This window comes from Embiotoca jacksoni, unplaced genomic scaffold, assembly GCF_022577435.1.
Source record: "Embiotoca jacksoni isolate LCO1_2020_lvr unplaced genomic scaffold, fEmbJac1.0.p SCAF_33, whole genome shotgun sequence".
Lineage (NCBI taxonomy): Eukaryota > Metazoa > Chordata > Actinopteri > Embiotocidae > Embiotoca > Embiotoca jacksoni.
The window spans coordinates 282,188-294,521 of NW_027185385.1; the positions used below are offsets into that span (position 1 = coordinate 282,188).

Genomic DNA, 12,334 nt, shown 5'->3' on the forward strand with positions numbered 1-12,334 from the left:
ACCAACCATTCACAAACTATTCACCAACCGTTCACCAACCGTTCACCAACCGTTCACCAACTATTTGCCAACCCTGCACCAACTATTCACCAGCCATTCACCAACTATTCACCCACCATTCACAACCATTCACCAACTGTTCACCAATTGTTCACCAACTATTCACCAATCCTTCACCAACTATTCACCAACCTTTCACCAACCATTCGCCCACCGTCCACCAACTATTCAGCAACCGCTCCCCAACCGTTTACCAACTGTTCTCCAACCGTTCACCAAACATTCACCAACTATTCACCATCCATTCACCAAACAAACACCAACTATTCACCATCCATTCACCAATTATTCACCAACCGTTCACCAACTAATCACCAACTATTCACCATCCATTCACCAACTATTCACCAACCGTTCATGTTAACGCTGCAGTACATAATCTATCTGGTTATGGAGAGTCAAGATGTTAAAATCTGTTTCTCTCTCAGGGCTTCACGTGTGAATGTTTTTACATCTGAAAGTCTTCCTGACCTCGTTCAGAGCTCACAGGTCAATCAGCTGTCACACATCTTAAATTTAACTTAATTGTTTAATTGTTTGAACGCTCCTTCATCTGTGTGTGTTCGGCTGCACACGGAGGAGAACTCTTCAGACAGCCGACCAGCCTGCAGCGCTGATGTCAGACTGATCACATACTGTTGATCTCAAGTGTCACATTCACAACTTCCACATCAGTCAGTCTGCACACAGAGCAGGAATAAATTACATCCTATGCAGTATAGTTCCCCGTCAAGACTGAAGGAGAAGGAACACACACACACACAGCTGATCCACCGGAGCCTTTATGAGCAGGACGGTGGATCAGCAGCAGGGTCGCTGTCTTTCATCAATATTTATTTCACTAATAGCTCTCTCTGAATCACTGCAGCTCACTCAGACAGCAGCCACATCTGCAGGGTGGATAGAGCTAATATTACAAGACAAACTCCTGCCTCCATCCAGTCGTTTATTTTCTCCACTGCAGCTTCTAGGTGTAAACTCAGCTTTAAACTGTTCCTCTAAAACACAATCAGCTCTGACATGTGAAATACTGAAGTCATGCTGAGACTGCTGCCAGCACAGTTGTGCCGTTTGGTCCAATAATAATGTGGATCCTGGAAAGTGGCTCATTAAGTTCTCCCTCATTGTTCTGAATCCCTCCCAACAGGACAAACAGCTCCATGACTCCCTGAATAAGCATTACTCTGGCAGCCATTTATACAACATTTAATGCTCTGGTTGGAGGAGCAGCTCCACCTGACTGTGTCTCTTATTCTCTGATGCTGTTTCCACCAGGAGCCCCAGAGATCTGCTTCTAACGGATAAATACAAAAATGAAACCCTCTTCATTAAAGTGAGAAATTAGAGGCAGCTCCTGGAGGATCTGTCATGTAAGTAAGGAGACTGTGGAAGAGTTTAATCTCTGAGCACCACGAGCACGGCCGGCAGCTATCTGGCAGCAACACTTTACAAGCAGCCACTGGCTGCTTTATAGCTTCTTCCCAACATGTGCAGCGATGCTTTGTGGGAGAGAACGAGGTGGTTTGATTGTTTGGATACTGATTGCGATGGGTGAGGAGGAGTGGGGGTTGAAGGGTTCAGGGGGAGAGACAACATTGTCAGACAGATTTCTGTCATCTGGCTGAGGAGGCATGAGGAAGGGGAAGTTCCCCCCCACTGCTGCAATCAGCTAATTAAAACACACATGCAGCTCGGCGTCTTCATCACGTCATGTGTCAGACAGATCAGAACAGAACAGAGACTTCCTGTTGGACATCTGCATGTATGTTTTCATCTCAGTTCAAGATTTAACTCAATCAATGAATCCCTGAAACGTTAATGTCCTGCCAGAGCTCACTGTTTCTGAACAGCAGCAACAGCGGGGGCTCTGATTGGTTCTCTAACATTAACAGCTCTACAAGTCACTAAGATAATGATCTGAACTCTGACAGAAAAACAGCTTATTTCTGCTCTCACACTCACACTCATACATGCATCATTAAAAACACATAAATAAATAAATATTATATTATATTCAGAGGTAACCTCTCGTTTCCAGGAGTGTCTCAGTCACATTCACATGCACTGTCTCCTGTTAGCTTGACAGCACAGCCTCACAGGGAGAATTAATGACATCATAATGACAGACAAACTACTAAAATAAGATCCAAGTGTAAATAAACTGCAATCAGCTGGTTGTTAAAGATGTCATATGTTTCAGAGTGGAGACAGAAAACTGTCAGATGGATGTTTTAAATCTGGACAAATAAAATCAGTGATTGCAGATCATCTGTTTTTCCCTTTAATTTAGAGTGAAATAAACCTTCAACGTCCTCCCTGTGTGTGTGTGTGTGTGTGTGTGTGTGTGTGTGTGTGTGTGTGTGTGTGTGTGTGTGTGTGTGTGTGTGTGAGAGAGAGTTGTACAGGACATGTGACAGAGCTGTCTCTGACTAACTGAATCTATCGGACATGACGGGCACCTGAGCGAGCTGCTGGCGAGCAAGCGGAGAGGCCCAAGGTGAACCTGGACTGATCTAAAGAAGAGGTGGCATGTGCATCGGACGGGAGGGGGCATAACTAATTGAAAACTATCTCCTTGTTTGAGTCTCTGACTGTCAAAGTCACCTATGAGACATTGAGGACAGGAAGAGGACGAGACCTGGAGGAGAGGAAGAAGAGGAGGAGGAAGGGGGAGGTGGGGCAGCTGCCACAGATTTGAGGCCAGAGTGCTGCAAGATGTCACATCCTAACCTCTGGCACTGAGAATTTTTATCATGTCGTCTCCTGACAGATCGTCGGCTGCCGTTGGTGATCGGCTCTAAATATAGAGATGAGGGAAGAAGACGGCTGGAGTCATTGTTTGTGTGATTAGCTCAAAGAAGGCACCTGACACCGTAAGGCCGGCCAGCTGCCGGCTCCAGCTGATCTTTCAGGATGTCTCTCTGCTGTGTGGGACAGGAGGCAAAAAATGTATTTCACAAAGGTCAGAAAAAAAAAGAGATCTAAAAATAGAGAGCAAACCGAAAACAACTGGGTAAAGGAGACGATTCCAAGGAGATCTTCAGAAAGAGAATTCAGCCTGGAGGAAATGGTAGCCTCACGTCTTCAACACTCCTTCATCATGGAGCCTCACTCCTTCATGGAGCCTCATGTCTTCAACACTCCTTCATGGAGCCTCACGTCTTCAACACTCCTTCATCATGGAGCCTCACGTCCTCAACACTCCTTCATCATGGAGCCTCACGTCTTCAACACTCCTTCATCATGGAGCCTCACGTCCTCAACACTCCTTCATCATGGAGCCTCACGTCTTCAACACTCCTTCATCATGGAGCCTCACGTCCTCAACACTCCTTCATGGAGCCTCACGTCCTCAACACTCCTTCATCATGGAGCCTCACGTCTTCAACACTCCTTCATCATGGAGCCTCACGTCCTCAACACTCCTTCATGGAGCCTCATGTCTTCAACACTCCTTCATGGAGCCTCACGTCTTCAACACTCCTTCATCATGGAGCCTCACGTCTTCAACACTCCTTCATCATGGAGCCTCACGTCCTCAACACTCCTTCATCATGGAGCCTCACGTCCTCAACACTCCTTCATCATGGAGCCTCACGTCTTCAACACTCCTTCATCATGGAGCCTCACTCCTTCATGGAGCCTCATGTCTTCAACACTCCTTCATGGAGCCTCATGTCTTCAACACTCCTTCATCATGGAGCCTCACGTCCTCAACACTCCTTCATCATGGAGCCTCACGTCCTCAACACTCCTTCATCATGGAGCCTCACGTCCTCAACACTCCTTCATCATGGAGCCTCACGTCCTCAACACTCCTTTATCATGGAGCCTCACGTCCTCAACACTCCTTCATCATGTAGCCTCACGTCTTCAACACTCCTTCATGGAGCCTCACGTCTTCAACACTCCTTCATCATGTAGCCTCACGTCTTCAACACTCCTTCATGGAGCCTCACGTCCTCAACACTCCTTCATCATGTAGCCTCACGTCTTCAACACTCCTTCATGGAGCCTCACGTCCTCAACACTCCTTCATCATGTAGCCTCACGTCTTCAACACTCCTTCATGGAGCCTCACGTCCTCAACACTCCTTTATCATGGAGCCTCACGTCCTCAACACTCCTTCATCATGTAGCCTCACGTCTTCAACACTCCTTCATGGAGCCTCATGTCTTCAACACTCCTTCATCATGGAGCCTCACGTCCTCAACACTCCTTCATGGAGCCTCATGTCTTCAACACTCCTTCATCATGGAGCCTCACGTCCTCAACACCCCTTCATCATGTAGCCTCACGTCCTCAACACTCCTTCATCATGGATCCTCACGTCCTCAACACTCCTTCACTGTGTGTGGTCAATTCATGTGATCAGTGTTTCAGCGGACCAGTGATGATATGTTTAGCCGTACGTCTTCACTTCACCGCTGGTTGTCGAGGTGGTGTCCCGCTAACAACGTGGGCTTCATTGACAATTGGAATACTTTCTGGGGAAAACCTGGTCTGATCCGGAGAGACGGCATCCATCCTACTTTGGATGGTGCAGCTCTTCTTTCTAGAAACATGGCCACGTCTCTTAACAGCCCTAAAACCTGACATCCAGGGTTGAGGCCAGGACGCAGAGCTGCAGTCTTACAGCTCCTCTGCAGCTTCTTTAGAGCTGTCACTCACCCAAAACCTTCAACATCCTATAGAGGTTGTGTCTGTACCCAGACCACCTATATTTAAAAAACTCAAGAAAAGATCTGTCAATAAAAATGTAATAAAAATGGATCCTACCAAATTAATGGATCAAAAAAATCTGACAATTAAAAGTGAACTATTAAATATGAGATCTCTCTGGTCTAAATCTCTGTTAGTAAATGACTTGATAACTGATCATCAGATTGATTTACTGTCTCACAGAGACCTGGCTGCAACAGGAAGAATATGTTAGGATTAATGAAGCAACTCCTCCCAGTCAACTGTGACTAGTGTTACTTCTCTCTGCTATTTCAGCTCCTTTTCCTGAATTCTACGTATCTAACTCTCCACACTTCTTCTAATCTCAAGTTAAAACTCACGTTTGCTCTTCTTGAACAATTCTACTGTTAATTCTTTGAACAACGTTCACGAACTTGGTGTTTTGGTACTGCTAGCTTAGCAGTTAGCAATGTCTTCCCTCTCTCCCTCCACCTCTTCTTGTTTTTCCTGCTCGGTATGACATGTTTAGTTACGACCCTGCCTCCCTTAATGACAATGTTACCTGTAATAAATGTAGTGTAGTTAGGGCTCTGGAGGCCAGGGTCATAGAATTAGAATCACTGCTGTGCACCATGCTAAACAACCAGCTAGCCGTAGGACCTTCTCAGGGAGGGGGGGGGGGGGGGGGTGTACAGCTGTCCAGGGCTGCAGGCTTAGTTAGCCGGTCCCCTGCAGCACCCGAACAGCCGGGTGGCCGGGTGGCAGTACGAAGGAGGGATAGTCCCAAGAAGAAGCCCACGGTTCACCACCGACCTTCACGTCTCCAACTGATTTTCCCCACTCGGTGAAACACCTGCTGAGAAACCAACCCTGGTTATTGGAGACTCTATTTAACGTGAAGTTAGTGAAACCAGCGGCCAGAGACAGATGTCTTCCCGGGGCCAGAGTCAGATGTCTTCCCGGGGCCAGAGTCAGATGCCTTCCCGGGGCCAGAGTCAGATGTCTTCACTTGGACAGAATCAGATGTCTTCCCAGGGACAGAGCGGGCGACATTGAATCAAACCTGAAACTGCTGACTAAGGCTAATCATAAATCCAGTCAGATTGTTATTAACGTAGGCAGTAACGACACCCGGTTACACCAATCGGAGGTCACTAAAGTTAACATGGAATCGGTGTGAAACTTTTCAAAAACAATGTGGGACTCCGTAGTTTTCTCTGGACCCCTTCCTAACCGGACCAGTGATGATATGTTTAGCTGTACGTCTTCACTTCACCGCTGGTTGTCGAGGTGATGTCCCACTAACAATGTGGGCTTCATTAACAACTGGAATACTTTCTGGGGAAACCTGGTCTGATCCAGAGAGACGGCATCCATCCTACTTTGGGTGGTGCAGCTCTTCTTTCTAGAAACATGACCATGTCTCTTAACAGCCCTAAAACCTGACATCCAGGGTTGAGGCCAGGACGCAGAGCTGCAGTCTTACAGCTCCTCTGCAGCTTCTTTAGAGCTGTCACTCACCCAAAACCTTCAACATCCTATAGAGGTTGTGTCTGTACCCAGACCACCTATATTTAAAAAACTCAAGAAAAGATCTATCAATAAAAATGTAATAAAAAATGATCCTACCAAATTAATGGATCAAAAAAATCTGACAATTAAAAGCGGACTATTAAATATGAGCTCTCTCTGGTCTAAATCTCTGTTCGTAAATGACTTGATAACTGATCATCAGATTGATTTACTCTGTCTCACAGAGACCTGGCTGCAACATTTATTTATAAAGCGCCAAATCACAACACAGGTTATTTCATGGCACTTAACACATTAAAGTCCTTCCAGAAGGAAAGTTCAAGCGGTACTTTACAACAATACACAGACAAACCCAACAATTCAACAATTCAACAATTCTCACATAAGCCGGGTGGCAAAAACTCCTCTTTAAGGAAGAAAAACCTCCAACAGAGGGAAGAAAAACTCCCTTTAACAGGAAGAAACCTCCGACAGAATCAGGATCAGAGGTGGGCGGAGCATCTGTTAACAGAACTGGACTCAGAGGTGGGCGGAGCATCTGTTAACAGAACCGGGCTCAGAGGTGGGCGGAGCATCTGTTAACAGAACCGGGCTCAGAGGTGGGCAGAGCATCTGTTAACAGAACTGGACTCAGAGGTGGGCGGAGCATCTGTTAACAGAACTGGACTCAGAGGTGGGCGGAGCATCTGTTAAAAGAACCGGGCTCAGAGGTGGGCAGAGCATCTGTTATCAGAACCAGGATCAGAGGTGGGCAGCCATCTGCCTCGACTGGTTGGGGTGAGAGGAGAGAAGAGAGAGAAAAGGACAGCATAGAGATACAAGAGAAGAACTGTTGGTGGAGACGACAAGTGCAGAACAGAGACATGCAGCTCCATGATGGGACATCTGAAAAAGAAAGAACAGAAACTACACGAGCGAAGGAACTGAATGGAGACAACAGATAAGAAGAAGAAACAAAGAGATAAAGAGAAAAGCATGAATTTAATGAGATGTGATGGTGAGATATGAGTTATAGAGAGTGAAAGACTGAGAGGAAAGAAGCCCAGTGCGTCATGGGAGGTCCCCCAGCAGCCTCGGTCTATAACAGCAGAGCTGCAGGATGGTTCAGGTTCACCTGAGCAGCTTCAACTGTAAACTTTATCAAAAAGGAAAGTTTTGAGTGGAACCTTAAAGCTTGAGAGGGTTTCTGCTCCTGAACACAAACTGGGAGCCTGGAAACTGAAGCTCCGCCTCTTATTCTACTTTTGGAAACTGTGGGAACCACAAGCAGACCAGTGTCCTGAGAGTGAAGTGCTCTGTCAGGATGATTTGGTTCTATTAGATCTGTCAGGATGATGTGGTTCTATAAGATCTGTCAGGATGATGTGGTTCTATTCGATCTGTCCAGATGATGTGGTTCTATAAGATCTTTGAGATCAGATGGATTCTGGTCATGAAGAACTGCATCACGCTGAGGAAGGATTTTCCTGATTTTATTAATATTACGTAGGTGAAAGAAGGCAGTTCTGGAGATTTGCTTTATCTGGTGTCGAAAGGACAAATCCTCATCAAAGATGACTCCAAGGTTCCTCACAGTTTTGCTGGAGGCCAAAACAACGTCATCCAGAGGAACTAAGTGATTACAGAAAGAGTTTCTGAGGTGTTTAGGACCAAGTACAAGAACTTCCGTTTTGTCTGAATTTAGAAGCAGGAAGTTTTTGGTCATCCAGGCCTTTATGTCTTTTTAGACAGGCTTCAAGTTTTACTAACTGATTAGTTTCATCTGGTTTTATAGAAAGATATAGCTGAGTGTCATCTGCATAACAATGGAAGTTGATGCAGTGCTTCCTGATGACATCTCCTAATGGAAGCATGTCCAAAGTAAAAAGTATTGGGCCTAACAGTGAGCCTTGTGGAACTCCATAACTAACTCTTGTTTGTCTGGAAGACTCATTGTTGACATGGACAAACTGGAATCTATCTGATAAGTAGGATTTGAACCAGTCTAATGCAGTTCCTTTAATCCTCGTAACGTCTTCTAATCTCTGTAATAAGATCGTATGATCAATCGTATCAAAAGCAGCACTGAGGTCCAGAAGAACAAGTACAGAGACGAGTCCATTGTCTGAGGCTGTTAAAAGATTGTAGCAGAGAGTGTGCTACGGTGCGGGTTCTCGGACACAGTCGACACACTTAGCCATATAGTTCAGTTCAAACGATTCATTGTCTTTCCCAGCAGAGCCACCAGTGTTTCTGTGCTATGATTAACCCTAAAGACTGAACATCTTCAAACAGACAGTTCCTCTGGAAATGATCAAAAAGTTGATTTGCACCAACTTTTTCAAGGATTTTAGAAATAAACGTCAGGTTGTAAATTGGTCTGCAGTTTCCGAAAACAGCTGATCAAGAGTCGGCTTTTTAAGTAAAGGTTTAATTACAGCCACTTTAAAAGCCTGCGGTACATAGCTGGTTACAATAGATAGGTTGATCTGATCTAATATGGAAGTATTAATTAAAGGGAAGACTTCCTTAAAAAGTTTAGTTGGGATGAGATCTAACAGACAGCTAGAGGATCCAGATGAAGAAATAATTCTAGTTAACTCAGAGAGCTCAACAGGAGAGAAATGTTCCAAGTTTACATCTGGTCCTACAGTTGCTTTCAGGGCTGCTGTGCTTAACATCACATCAGTGATGGTGGCAGGAAGGGTTGGCCCGATTCTCTCCCTGATAGTGAGACTTTTATTGGTGAAGAAGTTTAATTCAATTTAATTTAATTGAATTCATCGTGGATGAAGGAAGTGAAAAGCCTTTTAATTGGGTCTTTGATGTTTCCAACACTCATATTCACTGTGAAGGTCACCGGAGCAGCCAATTGTTGGATGTTAACAGCTTTCAGCTCAGTGTGCTTTCAGAACAGCGGTGTGAGCTGCACTTCCACCATGAATTACCACAAACTGCACTGCACACACTGCACATACAGCACACACTGCATGCACTGCACACACTGCACCCCCTCTCAGATACACACTACTTGCCTTCCTCAGATTTCTTCAGCTACATCTGATCTGAGAAGAGGGACAAGTCTTGAGCTGCAGAGTAACGGCGGCGGTGCCATGAGGTACGACACGCTGCTTTAGCCATGGCCTGTCGAACTCATTCCATAATGCAACTAATGAAGCTCTCATCAGCCGTCGGACAGCCACACTAATTGTGACATCATGGCCCTGTGCTGACTGAGGCGGCGGGGTGGGAGGCTGAGATGTGCTCACATGTGTCTAATGCATGTTTACTTACACATCACAGGCCTGTTCATCTCTGTATACTGATTATATTCCACAGACAGGAAGAACAGCTTGACAGAGAAAAGCCAGTGGAGCAGAGTGCCTCCCCTTTATCAGTAACATCCCATAGAAAGCTGACTGAGTGATTTGTAAACTCTCTGACAGGATCACAGTGATTCACCTGCATCTAAAAGTTTGTCCTGTGGTTCTTACACTGTGATGGTCCTCTGGGGTGACATACTCCCATCATGCCCCGCCAGTTTGGAGCAGCTCAGACTCTCAGGATGAGAGGATGAGCTGCTGCAAGCTGAGCTTCAGTGTAACTGTTACTGTTGTTCATTAATGAGACAACCAACACTGCCACTAGCTGTTGGTGTGACATCCTTCAAACAAATCCTTCTGGGGCCGATCAAACCAAACTGAAGTCCTGTGGATTTATTTCCTCTTTGACACGAAGAAGAAAAGAGCGTCCTTGAAAATTAAAACTCGATTCATCTGGGAATGAGGTAGAAAAACTCATTTTTCCAACAACACAGTTGAATGTCAGCAGGACATCCAGCTGAACAACAACAACAGCTCAGTAAAGATAACTACTGCAAGGTTCCTGTTCAACACGTCACTGCAACAACAGTGTTACACTGCATGAGTTAAACTGCATATGTTACACTGCATGTGTTACTACATGTTACACTACATGTGCTACACTGCATGTGTCACACTACATGTGCTACACTGCATGTGTTACACTACATGTTACACTGCACGTGTTACACTGCATGTGGTACATGTTACACTACATGTTACACTGCACGTGTTACACTGCATGTGGTACATGTTACACTACATGTTACACTGCATGTTACACTACATGTTACATTGCATGTGTTACTACATGTTACACTGCACGTGTTATGCTGCACGTGTTACGCTGCACGTGTTACACTGCACGTGTTACACTGCACGTATTACACTGCACATGTTACACTGCACGTGTTACACTGCACATGTTACACTGCATGTGTTACACTACATGTTACATTGCACATGTTACACTGCACGTGTTACACTACATGTTACAGTGCACGTTTTACACTGCATGTTACACTGCATGTTACACTGCATGTGTTACACTGCATGTTACACTGCATGTGTTACACTACATGTTACACTGCATGTGTTACACTGCATGTTACACTGCATGTGTTACACTACATGTTACACTGCATGTTACACTGCACGTGTTACACTGCATGTTCCACTGCATGTGTTACACTACGTGTTACATTGCACATGTACACTGCATGTGTTACACTACGTTACACTGCACGTTTTACACTGCATGTGTTACACTGCATGTTACACTGCATGTGTTACACTACATGTTACACTGCATGTTACACTGCACGTGTTACACTGCATGTTCCACTGCATGTGTTACACTACGTGTTACATTGCACATGTACACTGCATGTGTTACACTACGTTACACTGCACGTTTTACACTGCATGTGTTACACTGCATGTTACACTGTATGTGTTACACTACATGTTACACTGCATGTGTTACACTGCATGTTACATTGCACGTGTTACACTGCATGACCTCACGTGTCTGATCAACAGTGAGGTTTCTGACAGTACAAATCCATTCAAACAACAACACACACTCATGTGATGTTCAGCAGTGGCCTCTGAATACATATCCAACGTTATCAGCATGTATAAATACAGCAATGACATCGTTATGATTCTATTATATTCCAATAACATATGCAGAACCACCTTCCAGTTATATTAATGTAGATCATCCTCATGTTATTGTACTGCTACTCACACTGGTTCCTGTACTGGTTTTAGACTGTAGAGTAGATGTGATGGATCCATGGTACACTGAAATATTTCACCTCATGTCCTCCTGTGTCTGTCATGTGTGCACATTATTCTGCAGATCAGAAACCAGCAATACAGCAGCAACTCGTGGTGAAACTTTTGTTGTTTCACACACTCACACGCACTCAAACACACAAATGCACGCGCAAGCGTATGCGCGCACACACATCCATGCTCGGCGGGGAACGTGCAGAGAACTTACCCAGGAACAGGATGAGAGGAGCAGCAGACATCCCGACATCCAGCAAGGACAAATCCAGCAGAGAGACTGTGACTTTACTGGAACTACAGCGGGACGTGGCGGAGCGGTGCAGAGTGCCGCATGTCTCCAGCAGCTACACCGTCAGCATCCTCCTTCATCCACGTCCAGCAGCATGTCGCTCCCTCCTCACACGGACATCCAGCTCTCTTCTCCTTGAACTCACCCTCAGCCTGTAGCAGGGTGTTTCCCTGATGAGTCCACACGCAGCCTCCCTCCCTCCGTCCCTCCGTCCTGCCCCGCGCTCCTCTGCGTGGAAAGAGGAGGAGGAGGTGCAACAAAGGTGTTGGAGGAGCAGCCGGTAGAAGGGGGACCTCTACAGTTGGTGCACCTACTGTACATACAGTCTGTCTGCATCCCAGCAGAGAGATGAAGATTATTATAGACACGTTACATTAAATATGTATTAAAGTCTAATGGAATCATCCCAGTGTTTGTTATAGAGGATAAAAAAGATGTAACAAACAATGAAAGAATGAACCATAACTCTCTGTAGTATTTACATTATTATATTATATATCATTACAGTCCATATGAATGAAAAGGAAACACACCATCATGTAAACTAACATCACTATAATGAGTTCATATGAAGCTGGTAAACTGTTGGTGTTTGTGAGGCTCAGAGAGGAGAGATGTGAAATGAAG

At 45.3% G+C, this 12,334-nt stretch overlaps 1 protein-coding gene across 2 annotated transcripts in view; it reads right to left on the reverse strand.

Annotated features, from left to right (window-relative positions):
- The window catches only part of LOC138207714 (CXADR-like membrane protein), a 95,066-nt gene extending 83,194 nt beyond the window's left edge, over window positions 1-11,872 (reverse strand). For both annotated transcript variants that reach the window (XM_069165179.1, XM_069165178.1), the window contains exon 1: window positions 11,630-11,872. In XM_069165179.1, coding sequence (XP_069021280.1) covers window positions 11,630-11,668 — 39 coding nt within the window. In that variant the 5' untranslated portion in view covers window positions 11,669-11,872. The remainder of the gene's footprint in view (window positions 1-11,629) is intronic.
- Window positions 11,873-12,334: the final 462 nt, after the last annotated feature.